Source organism: Ambystoma mexicanum, chromosome 12 (assembly GCF_040938575.1).
Source record: "Ambystoma mexicanum isolate Mex_15411 chromosome 12, UKY_AmexF1_1, whole genome shotgun sequence".
Classification (NCBI taxonomy): domain Eukaryota; kingdom Metazoa; phylum Chordata; class Amphibia; order Caudata; family Ambystomatidae; genus Ambystoma; species Ambystoma mexicanum.
In genome coordinates, this window is record NC_090936.1 from 421429615 (window position 1) to 421451364 (window position 21750).

At 53.2% G+C, this 21750-nt stretch overlaps 1 protein-coding gene across 3 annotated transcripts in view; it reads left to right on the forward strand.

Annotated features, from left to right (window-relative positions):
* The window catches only part of DDX11 (DEAD/H-box helicase 11), a 1292375-nt gene that overhangs the window by 801292 nt on the left and 469333 nt on the right, over positions 1-21750 (forward strand). For all 3 annotated transcript variants that reach the window (XM_069628571.1, XM_069628573.1, XM_069628572.1), the window contains exon 14: positions 15709-15776. In XM_069628571.1, coding sequence (XP_069484672.1) covers positions 15709-15776 — 68 coding nt within the window. The remainder of the gene's footprint in view (positions 1-15708; positions 15777-21750) is intronic.

Genomic DNA, 21750 nt, shown 5'->3' on the forward strand with positions numbered 1-21750 from the left:
AAGGACAGGGTTGTCCTTAGAGTTCGTCCTTCTTTTCTTCCGAAGGTAGTGACAGAATTTCATTTGGCCCAGAAGGTTGTTCTTCCGGCATTCTATCCTCCTCCGCATCCTGGTAAGGAAGAGGAGAGGCTCCATAGGCTTGATCCTAGGAGAGCTTTAAGCTTTTATGTTTCACGCATGTCCCGGGTCAGAGTGGACGATCAACTCTTTATTGGTTACGCTGAAAGCGTTTGGGGCAAGCTGTGACGAACCAGACTTTGTCTCGCTGGATTATTTTGGCCATCTCGGAGTGCTACCGCTTGGCGGGTAAGGACCCACCGGCTGGCTTGCGGGCCCATTCTACCAGGGGTATGGCTGCATCTACTGCCCTGCAGAGGGGTGTTCCTATTCGCAACATCTGTGATGCAGCCACCTGGGCTTCAGTACATACATTTGTACGTCACTATTCCCTCAATTCCATCCGAGCACAGGATCTGGCCTTTGGCAAGGCGGTCCTTTGCTCTGCTATTTGATTGGCTATTCTAAATTTTGATTCTAAATTCTTTCCCTCCTCCTTGCTCTGGTACTGCTTTGGGAGTCTGTCATAGATATGGAATACGTCGGAGGACCCTATCCCCTCGAAGAACAAGTTACTTTCTTACCTGGTAACGTTCTTTCGATGGGATGGTCCGACGACGTATTCCATATCGCTCCCGCCCTGCCTTCCCCGCTGCAGAATTTCTTTTGTGATTGCAGCTTACATTCCGCAAGGCTTTGTGTCTGACTGGCAGTTGACTAATGTCACACGTTCTGGGGGAAAAAACTACAACTGAGGCTACGGGCGTCGTGCGTCCTACTTATCACATCGGATGATGTCGGACGTCGGAGGAGGTCCTCGACGACGGCGCATCGACGTCATCGACGCAGGACGCAGACGCCGAAAAAGTTTCCGAAGCAGCACAGCTGTGGTGATTACATGTCATAGATATGGAATATGTCGTCGGATCATCCCATCGAAAGAACATTACCAGGTAAGAAAGTAACTTGTTCTTCTGTCATAGGGATATTTAACACTCAGCCGCCCTGTGTCATATTCTGGTACCATTGCGGCCCGTGTCTCACTGCAGTCCTATATTCCACTCTCCAATACCCTGTAGACCAAACATGCCACCTTTTGGCCATATAGTAATTTATTTTTTAACCTGTCCCGGCTCCCAACACTGAGCTTCTGCCTTCCCATACCCAGCATACCTTCTTTGAGCTCTGTAAACCAGACTAACAAAACCAAATTCAACAACCCCCCGAACCCCAGGGATAAACATCGCTCAACAGAGAGTGCCCATTCAGGCATACCGGTACCTCCAAAGCTATACTTAGCCATTTTGTTCCAGGTTAAGGCCAGCAAACGGCTGGCAACAAATAACATTGAGTTTTGGGTTGCCCGAGCACCACCCAGAAGTGACACTGCGCACCCACGCTGTTATCAGCTTCCACACAGTGACGTTCCAACATCTGCGTGCTGCTCAAATGGTTCAGGGCCAGCACACTGCTGTGTACTGTTGCTTCCAGAAGTCCTGAGCCCTTCCTGAAATTCTAGCAAACCATTTGCCCCAAACGCAGCAGGGCATCCCCGAAAGATTGATAGTCATGACAGGTGAACAATGGTCCGGTCTCCACAGCATATCACAACCATCTAGTGCTTATGTTCAGCGTCCGTCAGGTAGATGGCTCCTTTAGTCCGCAGGCGTCTTCTCCCTCTCCGTTTCCCAGATTGTTGTCTTCAAGCCACATGTTTGCCGCCTCTGGTGTTTCCAAAAAATGCTTTCTCCTGTTATATATGATCTTCAGTCTGGCTGGGTACATCAACAAGTATTTTATTCCTAGTCGTCGGAGCTATGCTTTAATGGGCACAAACCTGTCATACCTTTGTTGCACCATGGGTGTGTAGTCCGGGTATATTGCTATTGTGGTGTTGTCACGTTGTATTGTTCCGCCCTCTCTGGAAAACTTAAGTACCACTTCTCTGTCTCAGAAATTTAGAATCCTGGCGATGACCGGCCTAGAATATGATCCAGGTGAGGGTTTCTTTTGAAGGGACATGTGTGCCCTTTCCACTGCGAACCCCTGTTACAGCTTCCCTGGGCCAATCTCCTGTAAGAGCAAGTTTTCAATGCATCCCGTCGGGTTTCGGCCTTACCTGCCCTCTGGTAATCCAAGCACCCTTATGTTACTCCTGTGTGATCTTCCCTCACTGCCTTCATTCTCACTGTCAGGTTGCCCATGACAGTGGTCATTTCCCTCAAGGTCACCTCCGCCATTGTAACCCTCTCAGCGAGTGATTGTACAGCCTAGTGAAATAACTGCACGTCAATACTCACTGCGTCTATTTTGCCCTCGAGTGACGTTCTCAAATCCGTAATTGCGGCCACTACCCTGGATTCCTGAGGGTCCCCTTGTGTCACCAATACGTCACTTGCTGCTAGCCCAGCTGAGGGCACCGCATCCCGGGCCTTCACTTGTCCTGCAAAGGATTCCATTATCCTACCCTTGTTTGGTTTTCATGGGAGACATATCCAAGTAATGTCAGTGTGTGGGATGTTCTAGGCAGTTACGCTATCATATTGCATTGTCCAGATGGTCTACCAGACTCAAACTTGCAGGTAGCTCACCCCCGTGCCCCGTTCGTGGCGACTACTGTAGTTAGCGCGTGATTCCAGCTAGCAGTCCATGCCAAGTTTCACAGGGTTTGGATACTGTCCACTGTGTTTACCTACGACGTAACTAGGAGCAGTGCATCCAGTGGCACCGTAATCCACTCACTCTCCACCCAACTTGTAGCTACTGTGCAGTTTCAATAAGCAATTCAATCAGTAGGCTCCACAGTGTCTGTCCCCAAATCCTATATCTGGGTAACAATGTTCCTTATTGCCTGCCAATTATCCCAGCACCCGAGCCAGTCAGTCTGATTAAGTGCCTTCCCCAGTTCTTCCCTAAGCTACTTCCTCATATGCCAAGGTGTCTAAAGTCCTTCAGTAACTCCTTGTTCTGTTGCATTGTGTTTTGGGGGTCTGTGTGACTTTCACACATCACGTAGTGCTGCTGCCTCCTCTCCATTGTGCACTGTTCTGGGTTTTGATGTCCTGTGCCTGCACAGTCCCAACCGCCTGCAGTCACCTTCTGCACACGCAGTTTGTTTCTGCGGCCCCCGTCGCAGTCTCGTTTGCACTTCCTGCTATGTTGAGGTAACTTCTCCCGGCTTACTCATCGCGTAGTCTGGCGGCGCCTCTGCTCTCCATTCCGGCAGCTTTCTAGCAGTCTCTTTTCGTTGCTTGGGGGCTAGTCAGCACCTTAGCCTTCTTGTGCAGCCTAGGTTTCTGCAGAAGTCTGCGGCGATCCGGCACGGCGTCACCTCCACTTCCAGCTCGTCCGGCGGGAGAGGCTGGGTCTGGCCACCATCTTGCTTCTTACCACTCAGTACTTTGGTGCAGATTTTTGGACCCCCGGAACATCGTTTCTCGCTGTCTTCAGCACACAGCTCAATCCTGTGTGTGCGCTCCTTATCAAGTGTTCAGCTGTGCTTGAAACCCTGTTTAATTTCACATTTAGGATCAAATATCCGGATCTTGACGGGAGATCAAGCAGTTCACGTCTGCTGTACATGAGCTCAGGCCACGCCCTGCTAAATCGGAACCCTTATTTTACAGCATTGGATCTTTCATGGATTCACATGCTGTGAATATTCCCCGTCGTCAGGCTGGGAAACCTCAGTCACTTTAACTTAGCGTTTTCCTATGGAAAACTTCAACACTTCAGTGTCCTATCAACGTCTTTTTTGGGTGCTTTAGGCCCCACCAATAGGACGTATGGTATAAATGGCCCCGCCCCGCGGCTTCCCCTCAGATTTCAACCGTCTCCAAACTGTTGGGATCACCTCGTGTTCTTCGTGTGTTTGCACGTGTGTTTTTTGGTATCGAGAGCTACAATGGCATCGGCTCAGAAAAAGTCTTTTTTTCGGCCATGTGCTACCTGTGGCTTGAGGAAGGTGTACGAGGGCGACGGCCATATGGATTGCCTCTACTGCCTTTACCCCCATCACTCGGCGGACACTTGTGAGATTTGTCAGGGGTTCTCGCAAAAGACTCTGAAGGACTGCAATCGGCTGCTTATCTGTTGGCTAAATGAGGGCATGTACCCGGCTTCAGAGGTTGGGTCGATCCCGAGTCTGTCTTCGGAGCGGGCGGTGAGGTCCGCGGAACATCGCTGTGCGGCGTCGGCCGAGCCTCCGGCAAAGAAACATCGTCCTACTTTGCCAGCGTCGGAGGTGGGGAAGAGCAGTAAGTCTTCATCAAGCAAGCCGTAGTCGAAGGGTGCGAGTGCCTCTTCGTCCAAGCATGGTCAGTCGGACCATTCCTGAGGGTCTGGTGGTAGGCCCGGGAAGTCGACCGCATAGGAGAAAGGTTTGGCCAAGCCGAAGGAATCGTCATCGAAACGCTTGTCGTCCGGCGACCATCACAGGTCGTCGTCCAGCCGGGAGTCTTCCAACCACCGGTCTAGTTCGTCCAAGAATGCCGGGTCTCCGGTGAAGTCGTCGTCGAAGGAAGTGGTTCCGTCAATGACCTTGTCGACGGTGGTTCTGTTTTCGACGGCTGGGCTGCAGTCTACCATCCCGTCGTCGATGGTGTTGTCGACACCGGCCACGACAGTGTGACTGACAGTGGACCAGTGCTGTTCTCATCCACGCGTGGGGACACGGAAGGAGTGTTGTTGACGAGCGGGGCTTGGCAGTCCGCCGCGTTTGATTCTCTTCTTCCAAACAACATTCTGCACCAAGATCCGGCGACTTTTTCGGTTTTGACAGAGGTTGAAAATGACAAGGAACAGGTGCTGGGCCCATCAGCTTTGGGTCTACAAAATGTGGGGCCTTCGACGTCAAGTGGACTGGGAGCTGCTCCGGCCAGTAATCCGCTGGTTAACCCGCAGTCTCTTTTGTCATTACAATTCCTGTCCACACTTAAGTCGTTGTTGGGGCAACTGGATGCAAGGTTGCCTCCTCCGAATGTGAATCAAGCTGTGCCGGTGGTCGAAGTATCTGGTGTAGTGCAGAGGAAGTCTCCTCCGGCATGATTGCCTTTGCCGTTACCGGTGGGGGTAGGCCATCCACTGTCGCATCCAGAAGAAGGCCAGCTACCAGAGTCTGTGCCGGAGAGTGTTCCCGGGACACGTTGTCTACTGCTTCATCTTCGCTGACGAGGGATGATGCGTGCGACATGGATGGAGAGGTGGAGCCACCTTGAAGTCCGGCGCAACCCTTTTCACCATATGATATTGGGGCGTTCCACGCCATGATGTCTAAGGCGTGTGTGGAGTTTGGACTGGCTCCAGAAGAGGAGTGTTAGGACTGCTTCCTATTCGATCATATGGGCAAGAGGAGGAAGGCTGTCTTCTACGTGCCTATTCTTGATCATGTGTGGCAGGAGGGCCTACGCACGATGCGCCATCCATTTTCGGAGCCGGCTGTCAAAGGTCGCCTTGAAAAGAAGTTCAAGGCACCGGAGTCTACGCCAAAATGCTTGGTGTCACAGCCCGTGCCCGAGTCTGTGGTGTCGGCGGTGGCGGCCCGCAGGAAGGCCAGGAGTCAACACAAGTGCGTGACGCCCCCTGACAGTGAGGCCAGGAGGCAGGATGCCTTTGGGAAGAAGGTTTTGACGGTTGGGACGACGACGGTCAAGCCAGCGAATTCCCTGGCGGTCATGGCTCGATATGACCGTGAAATGTGGCATCGGCTGGCCCCAATTCTAGAACATCTGCCGGAGCAGCACGGCAAAGACGCCATGCTGTTGGTGCGTGAGGATGAGGAGGCCTCCTACCACAGCATAAATATTGCCATGGACCTGGCGGATTCAGGATTTAAACAAATTAACAATGGGGTGGTGCTGCGATGCCAGGCCTGGTTAAAATGCACTGACTTTCGTCCAGAAGTACAATATAAAGTCATAGACATGCCCTGTGAAGGGGAGCACTTGTTTGGTGAAAATATTGATGGAGGAGGACACGGAAACGGCTAAGTCCTTGGAGCATTACAGAGTGGGCACCCTGAGCTTTTTTCACCCGTTTCGGGGGGCTTCAGGTAATGCCTGGTTTGCTTCCTCCAGGGACCATGGGTACAGTCGATCCAGTTACTCCTCGCAAGGGTATCGATGGTCAGCCCAGTCGGCGCAGAGAAATCGATACTTTCAGGCTCAGCGAAAAAGGGGTTTGCAGTCCTCCGCATCTAAAGGGAGGCCAGCTAAACCGCAACAATGACTGCCTCATGGGAAATCTGCTGGGGGCAGGGTGGCGATGCACGTCGACGAGTGGAGCAAAATAACATCAGATCGTTGGGTGTTGGACACGGTGCGTCTAGGCCACTCGTTGGAGTTCAAGTGTCCCCCGGTTCCTATACCACCGGTGTATGGCTTACAGCCGCATCTTCAAGGGCCTATAGAACCGGTGCCGGTGGCAGAGCGGGCTAAGGGGTTTATTCCTGATACTTTGTGGTGAAGAAGCCCAACGGCAAGTGGAGGCTCATTCTAGATCTTCGGGCGTTGAACAAGACTCTGCAACGCCTGAAGTTCAAGATGCTCAATCTTCAGGAGGTCATTCGGTCGGTGCAGCCGGGCGAGTTTCTGGCGTTGTTGGATCTACAGGATGCATATTTTCACATTCCAATGCAGCGACGGCACCGCAAGTTTCTGCGATTTTGTAGTTGGCGATGCACACTCCCAGTTTCGGGTCCTGCTGTTTGGCTTGAAGTCATCTCCCAGGATGTTCACAAAGTGTTTTGCACCAGTGGCAGCGTTTCTCCAACAGGAAGGTCATCATGTATACCCCTACCTTGACGATTGGTTGGTGAGGGGTGCGTCACCAGGGAGGGCACAAGACAGTTTTGTGGCAAGCATGCAGCTTTTGCAACGGCTTGGATTCGCCATCAACTTCGACAAATCTTTTTTGACGCCGTCCAAGGAATTGGTGTTTCTGGGGGCAGAGTTTCTGACCTGGCACAATCTGGTGAAGCGCTCCAGCGAGCGTGTCAAGAAGTTGCAGGAGAGAGCAGGCGAGTGGAAGGGGGGCACAGTGGTGTCGGTCTGGAGTTTCATGTCGCTGTTGGGGGCCATGGCTTTGTGTATCCCGCTTCTGCCAAATTGTCTCTTCATGAGGCCTGTGCAAGAGTTCATAACGGACCGATGGGCACAGAGTCGCGGGTCGTGGCTGGACAAGTTTGTGGTCAACAGAAGTCTGGTAGACGCTCTTTGCTGGTGGACATGCACGGCCAATCTGGTGCGGGGCATGCCATTGCTGGAGCTGTAGTTCCAGTTTACGATTGCGGCAGACGCCTCTCAGACAGGATGTGGGCTCATCACGACGGGTCACAGGTGCAGGGCCTGTGACCTTGGGAGGAGTCTCTGATCCACATCAATGTGCTCGAGTTGAGAGCGGTGCACTATGCCCTCAAGTCGTTTCTGCCGCGCATACGCGGATCGGTGGTGAGGGTGTTGACGGACAATACCACCACAATGTTTTATCTACGCAAACAGGGCGGCACACATTCCAGGGTCCTGTCAAAAGAGGCGCAGGACATTTGGCATTGGGCTCTGGCTCAGGAGATCAGCATTGTGACCTGTCATCTACCGGGGGTGTTGAATGTTCAGGTAGATGCACTCAGCAGGGATGCCGGCCAGCTGCACAAGTGGAGGCTGAAGAGCAGCAGGTGTGCATGATCTTCCGGTGATGGGGACATCCTCCGTTGGAGAAAGGACCTAGGCTTATTAGCCTTCGGTGTGGGCTGCACACCTAAATTCCCCCAATAGGGTTAGAACATTTGCAATTCAATTCGATTTCTCTTGTCCTGAAGAGAGAAGGAACCCATAAAAGATTTTTTTGTATGCTCGTGTACATTTAACCTGGCTCTGAGGAAGGAATGTTACCATTCCGAAATGCATTAGCCCTAGGTTATTTTTCTTTGCCATTGTATCAGCACAAAACGAATTGGTGAAGTTTAACCATTCGTTAACTAAATGAGAAATCGAATTGAATTGCAATTTGCAGAATAAAAGCACTTTGAAGCAACTTTATCAAAGATGGCTTTACTGTCATTTATATTCTAAAAACAAATAATTTAGGTGTGCAGCCCACACCGAAGGCTAATAAGACTAGGTCCTTTCTCTTTCACCACATAACGAGTGTCCCACACGGTGACACGGTATAGTGGGCTGCACCCTTTGAAGTAAAATCTAAAAGCATACTCAACAGATACTAATCTATTCAAAATCAAAAGAAACAAGCTGTGCACCCTCTCCCATTCTTCAATTCTTGACATCCTCCGTTGGATCTGTTCGTAACTGTAGAAAACAAGCAGTGTCAGCCGGAGTCTCTAAGGGATGCGTTTTCCTTCCCGTGGATGGGCCGGTTCACATATGCATTTCCCCCATTTCCGCTCATTCAGCGGACCCTCCAGTGGATCCGGAGATACCAATGCCGTGTGATTCTGGTGGCCCCGTTCTGGCCCAGACAGACGTGGTTCTCCGATCTCCTTCATATGTCGATGGAAGAGCCGATTCGGTTGGGGGCGGCTCCGGATCTCCTGTCTCAGGACGAGGGCAAGATGTGGCATCACGATCTGGGATCTCTCAACTTGACGGCTTGGCTCCTGGCCACTCCGAATTCGGACATTTAGGTATTTCCCGGGACTGTCGGCGGATTTTGGAGACAGCAAGGACACCGTCTACAAATATCTCCTATGAAGGTAAATGGAAAAGGTTTTGTGAATGGTGTAAGGCCCACCCTGCGGTTGACCCTTTGACCATATCTCTGGCACAGGTTCTCCCATACCTATTGCATTTGGCGGAAGGGGGCCTGGCATCGTCATCCATTAAGGTACATTTGGCGGCGATAGCTAGGTTCACTAGGAGGCGACATGCTGCTCCTCTGTTCAGTGATCGGTTAGTGAAACATTTTTTGAAAGGTTTGTTTCGAACTTTTCCTCCTATGAAGAAGTTTGCGCCGGTGTGAAACCTTGATGTGGTTCTTTCGGTTTTGATGAAACCGCCTTTTGAGCCTATGTCAACAACTCTGATAAAGTTTCTATCATGGAAGGTGACATTTCTGGTGGCAATTACTTCAGCCAGGCGTATATCGGAGTTGCAGGCACTGGTCATCGACCCTCCATACTTGAGATTTCTGAAGGACAGGGTTATTCTGGCCACTAACCCGCATTTTATCCCTAAAGTGCTGACAGCATTTCACAAACTCTCTTCTATTTCTTTACCTTTGTTTTCTGCTACTGCATCCACGCCTGCAGAAAGGGTCCTACATTCTTTGGACGTTAAGAGGGCTTTAAGGTTTTATTTGAATCTCACTCAGGACTTCAGGAAGTTGAAGCCTTTGAGGAGGGTTCCTAAGGCTCACTCGACGAGATCCACGGCTTCGTCGGCAACGCTATGGCATGGGATTCCGCTAGTGGACATTTGCCAGGCGGCCTCCTGGGTGGTGCCGCATACCTTCACCCGGCATTACTGTCTGGGGCAGCAGCATGTGGATGATGTGCAGGTGGGGCGTGCGGTTCTGCAGCGCCTGTTCCAATAAGGTAAGCACTGCAGCTTCGGGATGTGTATATTGAACTTTGTCACTTGATGGGTTGTTGTCTTGTGTATGTGATTAAGGGTTCATTATTGGTTTGCCTGTTACACTCCGCCACACATTTGTTGTATTGCAATGTAATCTATTCACAGCATGTGAATCCATGAAAGATCCAATGCTGGAGAAGGGAGTAGTTTCTTTCCTGTAACTCCATTTCTCCAGCGTTGGTATCTTTCATGGATTCACATGCGCCCGCCAGCCGCCCCTGCAGGCAAACCTGGTTAGGGTTTCCTCTACTTTGGAGGTTAAAATCTGAAGGGAAACCGCGGGGCAGGGCTATTTATACCATACGTCCTATTGGTGGGGCCTAAAGCACCCAAAAAGGACGTTGATCGGACACTGAAGTGTCGAAGTTTTCCATAGGAAAACGCTAAAATAAAGTGACGGAGGTTTCCCAGCCTGACGACGGGGAATATTCACAGCATGTGAATCCATGAAAGATACCAACGCTGGAGAAATGGAGTTACAGGTAAGAAACTACTCCCTTGTGATTTGCAAACTAAAGACTAGAACTGTTGAACTAAAGGAAAAGCTATCCTGTTCTTATTAAAGCTTTATCCTGCACTTTAGTTATTTTGCCCAATCTGTAACTATCTCTAGCAAATCCTTGTATAATTATACACCTCTGTGCCTGCCTCATGTTCATCCTACTGTTGTTTATGACAGATTGGGGCAAAAATGATGGACATTTAGCTCTGACAAAAGGCAAACGATGGGAGGTTTGAGAGTTTCTTGGTGCTAAGTTTTAGCTGTTTTTTTTAAACACATGGGGCCTCATTAAGACCCTGACGCTAAGTGAAAAACGATGGCGGTAAATGGTTACCGCCATCGTTTTCCGCTAGGTCCGATCATGACCCGTGACCGTTAACTACGATGCCATTAGCGTCATCGTAGTTAACGCTGCCGCTAACTGCGCCAAGGGCGCGCGCATGCAACCTCCCACACCGTACTTAGCGCCATGGCGGAAAGGTACGCGAATGCCGACCCAAGCGGACATGCACCTAACGCCATCACCCAGCCCGTTAAGTACCTTACCGCCATGGTGCTAATTACGCAATCGCGAACCAACCGTAAATGGCCATGTAAAGTGAATGCAGCTGCCACAGGTGCACAGAAACAGCACAGGTGAAGGCAATACAGACTCAGGAAGTACAAAAAGAGCACACCCCACCCCTTCCCACACCCAGTCACACTCCACAATGATACCAATACGACTAGCAATGTTGGGGCTGGAGGACCTGATAGCAATGCAAGTGCTACAACAGCAACAACAACAACAGGCAGCACAGAGGAGACGCAGGAGGAGAAGGAGGGCAAGGCAGGCCCAGCAAGCCCCACCAGCACAGCCAGTGCCACCACTCAGGCAGCCCCCAATCCCACGCATCAGAGCCAATCCATTCAACCTCACTGCTGAGCAGATCCACACCCTGTACCGTTTGGACCGGGACACCATCACCGCCATCGTAGACATGACACACAACGACATCGTCAGCATGATAGAAACTCCAACCGCCATCCCACCCCGACTGAAGGTAGTGTCTGTATTCCACTTCCTGGCCACAGGCACCTACCAGCACACAGTGGGGCACTTGCATGGCATCTCACAACCATTATTCTCATGAACACTCATCCAAGTGCTCGATGCCCTCCTCAAGCACACAGACGACCACATCTCATTACCACGGACTGCCCAGGAGATTGCAAACACCAAAGTGGGTTTCCATGCACTAGCCGGCATACCTGGTTGCATTGGTGCCATCGACTGCACCCATGTGGAATTGGTGGTTCCACGTGCCATGGAGGTACCGTACCGCAACCGGAAACAGTTCCACTCAATCAACGTGCAAATGGTCTGTGACTCCAACAAGATCATCACACATTGTTGTGCCCGATTCCCCGGATCAACCCATGATTCTATGGTCCTGAGGAACTCCACAATACCACGCTACATGGAGCGACATGCAGGCCCAAGATCCTGGCTACTCGGTGAGTCCATGTCATGACCATGGAAATGTGAAGTGGGTAGGTGAATGACGTACCGATGCATACTCCACCTGGCTGAAGGGGGGGGGGAATGATGCATACTCCACCTGGCTGAAGGGGGGGGGGGATGATGCATACTCCACCTGGCTGAAGGGGGGGGGATGATGCATACTCCACCTGGCTGAAAGGGGGGGGGATGATGCATACTCCACCTGGCTGAAGGGGGGGGGATGATGCATACTCCACCTGGCTGAAAGGGGGGGAATGATGCATACTCCACCTGGCTGAAGGGGGGGGTGATGCATACTCCACCTGGCTGAAGGGGGGAGGAAATGATGCATACTCCACCTGGCTGAAGGGGGGGGAAATGATGCATACTCCACCTGGCTGAAGGGGGGGGAATGATGCATACTCCACCTGGCTGAAAGGGAGGGGGGATGATGCATACTCCACCTGGCTGAAAGGGGGGGGGGGATGATGCATACTCCACCTGGCTGTGAGTAGCAGAGAGAACGGAGACAGATGATACCCTAAAGCAACCCAAACTCCACCCAACACCAGTAAAGCCAATACCCAATGTATGCAGCCCTACCATGTGAATGAGGTTGTCCCAACCATGACACAACCATCTGCAAGTGCATTCTACCAAATCAGACCACATTGTCAACAATGAAAAGCACCTACATGCACGTCACCAAACACCATCAACCGATAGGCCTGTCCCCCATAACTGCCCAAGAAGGAGGCACATGACGGACAGAAACATCAACACACCATTACACAGACAGCAGGGCCCCCAAAATGTCCCTGTCTACATCAGCATTGCTCACTGGGGTCATGATGAGGCCCACAGCAATGTTGCAATGATGTGCGCATTGCCATCACAGGACATGTGCCAGGCCAACTAACCAAACGGCATGAACGGACACAGTGGATGGGCACTCACAATGCACTCCACCCCTCTGCATACATTGGGTGATGGCATGCAAAACAGGCCATGGGAGCCATGAGCATTTACTGGTTGCATTGTTTGAATCAATTAGTGCATGTAGAAGTGAGCCAAAGTAACAGTTGGATGCAAGTCATGGTGGCACATCATGTTCTTGATCAGACGTCATGACTGACACATACATTCTCGCCTACATACAGGTGATGCAGGCTATCCCCTGAAGAGGTGGCTCCTTACACCAGTCCGGAACCCGCAGAACCAGCACGAGGAGGACTTCAACAGTGCACATACACGTACCCGTGTGGTCATAGAGCAGACATTCGGCCTATTGAAGGCACGGTTCCGATGCCTCAGCAGGTCTGGTGGGGCACTCCTGTACCGCCATGAGAAGGTGGCAAAGATCGTCATGGCATGTGTCATGCTACACAATATGTGTGTCAGACGGAATGTGCCCCTGCCCCCTGACGCAGAACTGCAACCACCTGACGATGAGGATGAGGAGGGTGCAGATGGGGCGGCACCCCATGGAGGAGGCGATGCACAGGAGGGGCGTGCAATGCGCCAAAATATCATCGACCACTGCTTCTAGCACACACGGCTGTTGTGTATCACATGGAGACTGCACTTGGGGCACTGTGTGTCTCTGGGACATGCACACTGTGGACTGTACACCAATAAAGCACACATATGCAATGAAAATGTCCACACATTTCATTTCGGAAAAGCAAAAAGTGTATTTCAATCCTAAAACGTCGTGACACACCCCCTCCCAGCTCCCCCCACCCCCCTGCACACCCCAACACACCCCCTCCCCCTGCACACCCCAACACACCCCCTCCCACCTCCCCCCTCCCCCCTGCACACCCCAACACACCCCCTCCACCCCCCCTGCACACCCCAACACACCCCCTCCCATCTCCCCCCTCCCCCCTGCACACCCCAACACACCCCATGTAAGTGTCAACAGATGCCTGTGACAGTGGCCACAGGCTGTTACAAGCCCCCTCTCCTGGCCCCCGGGGCACCCCTGGCTGTGGAGCGCAGGTTCCGTCCGGAATGTCGGACGGGGCTGCTCTGTGCAGAACTGGCAGCGGAGGATGTCCCTGCCTGCCCCCGTGCATGCACGTCCTGTAGGGTGTGGGTGAGCTCAGTGAGCGCACGACGCAACCCGGCAAGTTCACCACAAATGTCCCTAGACATGGCCTGCATAGCATCCCTCAGAGTGGCAGTGCTCTGCGCTATTTCGGCCCTTAGGGTCTCCGTGGCCTGTTCAATGGTTGCCCTAGCCCCCACACATTCCGCAGCATGCTCAGTCAGCATCTGGACAGTTGTTGCTGCCGTTCTATGATGTCCTCGAGGGACTGCTGCCCCTGCTGGGCCATGCCCAGTGCTGGTGGTGTGATGGAGGGGCTGCTCCCCTCCTGTGGACTGAGGACTGGGCATGGGGTAGAAGGCCACTCCTCTTCCTCTGTGTGCCCCTGTGTGTGATCCTCATGGGGGCTGCCATTTGACAAACAGGGGGAATGTAGAAGGTCAGTGGGGCTTCTGACTTCGTGCTCCTCAATGTCAGAGTCTGAACATGCAGCAATTGCAGCTGTTTCACCCATGTTGCTGCTGGCTGCAGACCCGGTGCCTTCTGTGGCAGGCAATGTTGGTACAGGTGGAGCTGCTGCTGCTGGCCTGCTGCCTACTGGGGTGCTTGCCGGTGGCCCGTCCGGTTTGCTTGCAGTGGATTCTGCTTGTTGTGGGGTCTGCCTCACTGCAGCTGAGGTTGAGGGTGCGGGGATGGTATTATTGGCCTTCTTGGCTCTCTTTGTCGCAGGGGTGTCCTGGTCCTCGGGGTGTGAATCTGTGCCTGTGGTGGAGCAAAGGAGGGAGGGCGTTATTGATGGGTCTGCGGACTTTGGAATGACAATGATTGACATGAATCTGGTCAGTAGATGAGGCAGATTTCAGGCAGGGCCATGCAGGTTGTCTCCTTTTTGTGTGGTATGTGGATGCAGGTATGTGGGTGCCAGCAGTGTATACAGGGTGGAGCTCGCATGTGGCTATGGGCAGTGTCGAGCTAATGTGTTGCATTTACACTCTAGGGCAACATTGTGCTACACATTAATGGACTGCAGTGACTACGGCATGTCTTGTTTGAGGCACCTACCTTCATTGCCTGATGTCGGAACTCCCCTTTCCATCACTCCGACGCCTTAAATGCCTTCCATGCCAATCGTGGTTGCACAAATCTCCTCCCACGGTTGGAGTTTCAGTGGGGATTCCGAACCTCCACCGGTACCCAGGGCAAGATTGCGGTTCGCAGAGATGACGGCTCTGACCCGTATGCGAAGGTCATCCCAGCCCTTCCTGCACTGCTGTGGGGTGCGGGGTACGGTCCCCACCGCACTGACGAGCTCGGCCATCAGGGCCCATATGGCCTTCTTTTTTGCTATCGCTGACCTGGTCATTTCCGGCGAGAAAACGACAGCTGCATTGGCCGCTAATTACGGTGGCTGCTACTTACGGTGGCGGAAGTGCACCTTGCTCGCCCTACGATGAAGGTAGGTGCCTTTTCCGCCATGGCATTATTTACATTACTGCCATGGCGTAATGCTCTTGCGCGATGGGTCGTAATGTGGCGCTCTTTACGCCATCGACCCACGGCGTAAACGCTCATTACCCCATGGCAGTAATGTTGGCAGATTACCGCCTGGGTCATAATGAGGCCCATGGACTTGGCTGGTGCCAATATTTCCTAACTTAGCAGACCAGAAACTTGAAATTCAATTTCAAATTGTTGATACTTTAAGGCTCTTTTTCCATCCTGGAGAACCAGTACCACGGGTAAGTAGAGTATTTATTTTCTAGTTAAAGGGCTTAAAATTCGGATAATTTTCTTGTGGATTTTAGTTGTGAATTGTTATGATTGTGACCCGAATTCATGTATTTTGTAATGGTTGGATGTGCAAAAAATGTCCCTATTTCCTCTGATATCTTGTATTGTTGTGTTGCAATATCCCTCTTTGGTGCTTCTCATGTGTGGATACAGCTGTCATTGTGTGGTCTTTTATACTTCTTGTCTTGGCAGTTGTGGTAGAAAGCTTTCATGTAGCCTGTTCTTCTTATGCCCATAGGAACGAAGTTACAGTCCATCAATGATTTCCTTTTTCAAAGTCAAATTGACAACATCAATCTCTTCAAGGTATCTCATTGTGATTTGTTGCAAGAAATTTGGTTTTACGTGTCCGACATACTGTAAAACATTGTGAAAATATGTGCTCTTTAACGTCAATTGAAAGTACTATTTCATAGTAGGCTTGTCTAAAAAATTACCTAATCTTCATTGCACTTCTAAGTTGATTTACTAAAAGCGGCTCAAGCCCCCTACAGATGTGCAGTTGCATATAGTGAATTTATATAAGCATTTTGTAGTTTAACATTCAAGGTATTCCTCTCTGATGGTGAAAATATACCAGAATGTGCATTTGGAAATTCCTCCATCATAGATAGCTGATGATTTTAGTTTAGGTTTTTTTTACCAGTTTTGTTGGATGTTGTCCCTTTGGACCCAGAAATGAACACTGACTTACTAGGTGCCCATGTTATCTTGCATTTGTATAGCACCTCCTTCCATAGTTTATGGCGTGAAAACAGTTTGCCTGTCATAGAGGCAAGGGAGGAGCGTGATAAACAGTTGATGGCAATTAGCTGCTGTTGTCCTTCCCAGCAGGATTAACTTTCCTTCTCCAGCATGGGGTCTGGCATGGATTCACATGCTCATGAATATTCCCCGTCGTCAGGCCGGGAATCCTCGGTATAGAAAAAATCAGTATCAGTTTCGTTTCTGATCTGTCTTTCTCAGTAGTAACCAATCACTGGTCTCTGGGTCATACTGCCCCCAGCCAATGACTGCCCTCTCCCTAAGCCCCTTCCCTGGCAGCCATCCTCAGATTTTTACCGCAGGTTCAAGTGTTGGGAGTCCTCGTGCTTAGCTCTCAAGCTTTTGCTGCGTTTTCGCGCTTTTTTCAGGAGATTTTCTAATTTTTTCGGTTAAAAGAGCCTCAAGCTCCACCGTTTCTACTTCCGATCAACAGGGATCAGTTTCAGAGTTTTCTACGCCCCTCAAGGGTGAAGATTTCGTCGAGTTACGCTTTTGGAGGATTCCAGAAGTTCCGAGGCCTTCCCCGGACATGGCCCAGGAGAAAGGGAGCACGACGCCCGGGAAGCTATTCAGGACCTGCCCTGGATGCCAGCTTCAGAATGTTTTCAAGGAGGACGAGCATTCGTTATGCCTCTACTGTCTCCATGAGGACAAGACGCACAAGAAAAAGGACTGCGCGTTTTGTGGAAACATGCCGGAGCAGACCATGAAGGATCGCCACCTCCGTCTCGCCAACTGGCTGGAAGGTAAGAGCCTGCCAGGCGAGAAGAAGAAGAAGAAGTACGAGCGGTCTTCTAAGTCCTGTGAGGGTGCTCCGGCGGCGGGGGCCCAACAAAAGGCTAAGCACCGCGAGTCTGCGGGCACCGGGAGCGCCGAACGGTCGGGCTCCTTGGCTGCCAGGCAGGGTGCACCCTCCCCGGCGCCATCGACCACAAGCCAACGCTCTGGCTCGGGTAAGAGGAAGTCCGAGAACCCGGCGAAGCTTCTGGAGAGGCCCCGGTCGATCTCGAAGACTCCGGCAGAGGGGGAGCGAGGCTCGGACCCTCCCCCGAAGGTGAAGGCCCCGGGCGTACAGAAGGTGACGTTGGCCGTGATTCCCCCTGCTAGGACCTCGATTGAGGATGTCGCCGAGGCCCTGGCTCAGCCTGTGGGGGCTACACCAGTGGAGGCGCCCTCAGGTACCAGAGTCTCCCTGCCACCGCGGAGGGAGTAGTCTTTCAGGCCCATCGAGAAGACCCCCACGAAGTCCTCGTTGGAAAAAGGGGGTGAGGGGGTGGTGGCCGTCGTGGATACGGACACGACCTCTGAAGAGGAGCTCATCCAAGTCGTGGAGGAGACACAGCCCATCGGGAGGGATCCCGGCGAGGGGGACGGTGACGCAGATGAGGCTCCTCCAGAGCCCTCGCGCCCGTCGTTTCCGGCACCGCAGGACACCTCGGCGGCCATTTTGTCAGCCATCCAGTCCTTATGCTCGGAGATAAGGACTAGGTTGCCTCTTCCCCCGACAGAGGAGCCTGAGCAAGACCCGACAGAGGAACCGGAGCCAGGCCCTTCGGGGAACCCACCGCCTAAGAGGAGGAGGACGCATCCTAGGCCTCCTCTCCCGCCTCTGCGGCCTTCTCTGCCTTCCCCCTGGTCCACTACCCACGGGGTTGATACAGGCATGGACACGACTACGACGGGTACGGATGACGACGGAGGCGACGACGGGACGTGTCCCCCGACACCCCCTGCCCGGGCGTCCACGCCCATGAGATTGGCTCCTTCCATGCAATGATCTCCAGGGCATCCGAGCTCTTCCAGCTCTGCCCCGAGGAAAAGAAGGAAGGGTTCCTTTACCAGCGGCGCAAGGCTAAAAGGAAGAAGGTCCTCGCCGTACCGCTTCTTGATGACATCTGGGATGAGGGGCTCGCCCTCCTCAAGAACCCTGCCACGGCTCCTGCAAAGAGGGACCGGTACGAGAAGAAGTACCGGGTCCCCGACGCTGCCCCCTTGTGCCTTAGAGCGACGACCATCAAGGCGGCCAATGCCCTGGCCATCGTAGCCCGCTACGACAAGGAGTTGTGGTTTAAGATCGCCCCTCTGTTGGACTTCCTTCCGGATGCCAAGAGGGCTGAGGCCCTGGAAATCTTGCAGGAAGGTGAGATTGCCTCGGACCACGCCATTACGGTGGCTACGGACATCGCCGACACCGGTTTCCGTCAGTTGGGCAACAGCGTTTGCCTGAGACGACGAGGATGGCTCAGGGCGACGGATTTCCACCAGGACATTCAGACCAAGGTTTTGGACATGCCCTTCGATGGGAACAACCTTTTTGGCGAGGCGGTTGATGAATCCCTTCAGGCGATCAGGACGGAGACGGCCCATGCACTGGGGGTGCTCCAACAGCGACGGCCGTCCGTTCGGAGCTCCGGAGGCAGACAGGGTGCCTCCAAGGGAGCCGGCAGCAGCTCCTCTACTTACCGTCAAGCGGCAAGGTCTTCGTCGCAGGAGGCCTACAGGGGACGCGGCAAGTCAGGTGGATCCCGCCGTCGTCGCCAAGGTGGTCAAGGAGGCAAAGCGGCCTCTAAGCAAGATTGAACCGTCCGTCGGGTCGGGCCCCCGCCGAAGCACCCCGGTGGGAGGCCGGCTGACGAAGTTCGTCGGCGTATGGGAGTCCATCTCCACCGACCGTTGGGTGCTGGACGCCCTGGCCCTGGGGCACGCCCTCGAGTTCCAGAAGAGGTGCCCCCGCATTCCTCCCGTGGCCAGGAAGGAAAATCACGTCCCTCAACTGCTGTTGGAAGTACGGGCAATGCTCAGGAAAGGTGCCATCGAGCTCGTCCCGAAGAGGCTTCGGGGCTCCGGAGTTTACTCAAGATACTTCCTCGTGAGGAAGAAGACAGGAGGATGGCGTCCCATCCTGGACCTGCGACGACTAACCAAATACATCAAGGCACAGAAGTTCCGGATGGTCACCCTCCAGCACGTGCTGGGACAGCTGGAGGAGGGCGATTTCCTGTCGTCGTTGGATTTGGAGGATGCTTACTTCCACATCCGTATTCTAAAGAGGCACCGAAAGTTCCTCAGGTTCGTGGTCAAAGGACGGCACTACCAGTTCAAGGCCCGCCCGTTCGGATTAAATTGGCGCCCAGGGTGTTCACCAAGTGCCTAGCACCGGTGGCGGCGCGGCTGCGCCTGCAGGGGATCCACGTCTACCCCTACCTGGACGACTGGCTCATACGGGCAAGGACAAGGGAGCTCGCCGTGGAACACACTGCGAAGTCCGTCCAGCTGCTCACGGACCTGGGGTTCTCCATCAACTTTCCAAAATCCCACCTGGTCCCGTCGCAAGTCGCCCTGTTTCTGGGAGCACAGCTCGACACAGTGGCGCGGCGGGCCTCACCGTCGGAGGAAAGGATAAGGACCATCCTAGGAAAGGTGCAATGTCTACTGGCCACGGACGTGGCCAAAGTGAGGTCTATCAAGTCCCTCCTCGGAATGATGTCTTCCTGCATTTATCTGGTGCCCCATTGCAGACTTCGGATGCGGCCCTTGCAATAATTCCTCGACGCCCACTGGATCCAGACGACGGGCAGCTTCGAGGACAGGATTTTGCTCGACGAAATGTTCCGTCAGGCGATACGATGGTGGGGTGTCTGCGCTCATCTGACAGCAGGAACAGGCTTCCTAGCCCCGGCCCACCAGGTGACGGTGACGACGGATTCCTCCATGGAAGGTTGGGGAGCGCACACCGGGGGCCTCCACGCGAGAGGCCTTTGGTGCTCGGAGGAGAAGACTCTCCACATCAACATCTTGGAGCTCCGCGCAGTGTTCTGGGCCCTCAGGTCCTTCCTTCCGTCCCTCAAGGGCAAGGTGGTGAGGATCTTCACCGACAACACCACCACGATGTTTTACATTCGGAAGCAGGGCGGAACCAGATCTCCTGCCCTGTCCAAGGAAGCCCAGGATCTGTGGCATTGGGCCATCGCACAAGGGATGTTTCTGGTACCTTTTCATCTGGCAGGGATAAAAAAACACCATCGCCGACTCACTCAGCAGGGAGCTGCGCTCGTGCCACGAGTGGGAACTGCGCCAGGATCAAGTGGACCGACTCTTCCGACGATGGGGCGAACCCCATATCGATCTCTACGCGACGGCGGCGAACTCCAAGTGCCGGAGGTTCGCCAGCAGGTTTCCCCAACCGAGGAGCATGGGCGATGCTTTCTCGTTCCCCTGGGACGGCCTGTTCCTTTATGCATTTCCACCGTTGCCGTTGCTACTCCGGCTCGTCAACCAGCTCAAGAGGTCCCGGTGCAGGATGATCCTCGTCGCACCGGCGTGGCCGAGGCAGATCTGGTTCCCGGACCTTCTGGACTTGTCAGCATCCACACAAGTCAAGCTACCGACAGACGCAGATCTTCTCTCCAGAGAAGGAGGCGCCATTCTTCATCACGAACCAGAGTCGCTGAACTTGCAGGCCTGGCTCCTGCAGCACTAGAGTTTGAAGGATAAGACATCCCAGCCAACTGAAGAGAGTTTCTTGCAAAGGCCAGGGCATCCTCAACTCTCAAGTGCTACGGACACACATGGAAGAGGTTCTCTGTCTGGTGCCGAGCACAGAAGATTAACCCTCTGTGGATTACGGCCTCTCAACTATTGCCGTACCTACTGTCTTTGGCCAAGGCTGGCCTATCTCACGCCTCCATCAAGGTACATCTGGCTGCCGTCTCACGTTACACCAGAACTACGGGCGTCCTTGTGGTCTCATCGTCTGGTGAAGGAATTTATGAAAGGACTGTTCCGATCATTCCTGCTGGTGAAGGCCCCTGCCCCGGCGTGGGAGCTCAGCGTGGTACTAACTAGGCTCATGGGGGCCCCATTCGAGCCTATGCATTCAGTGCCGTTGAAGTTTCTGTCATGGAAGACAGCATTCCTCGTGGCCATCACCTCTGCACGACGAGTGGGAGAGATCCAGGCCCTGTCTTGCAAGCCTCCATACTTGACTTTTCACGACACGAGGGCGGTGCTGAGGACGCACCCCTCCTTCATGCCCAAGGTGCTGTCGGACTTCCACGTCAACGAGCCCTTGGTGTTGCCAGTTTTCTTCCCGTCGCCTTCGTCGCCGGCTGAGAGGACTCTGCACTCGCTAGATTTGGCTAAAGCGCTGAAGTTCTACGTGGACCGCACGAAGAGTTTCCGGAAGACATCACAGCTGTTTGTGAACTTTGGACCTGTGAATCAAGGGAAGGCTCTCTCGAAGACTTCCATTTCAAGATGGCTCTCCGGCTGCATCATGCACTGTCACCGGTTGGCAAACCGACCGCTGCCCGGCCGTCCGAGAGTCCATTCGACCAGAGCGATCGCTGCTACTACGGCGTTCCTGTCTGGTGTGCCCCTGCTCGACATCTGCAGGGCTGCTACGTGGAGGTCGACGCACACCTTCTCGAGATTCTACTGCGTCGACTGGGAGGGAGGAGTCCAGAGTCGGCCAGGCAGTGCTGCGCAACCTGTTCGCCTAAGGTGAGCCTGGTGA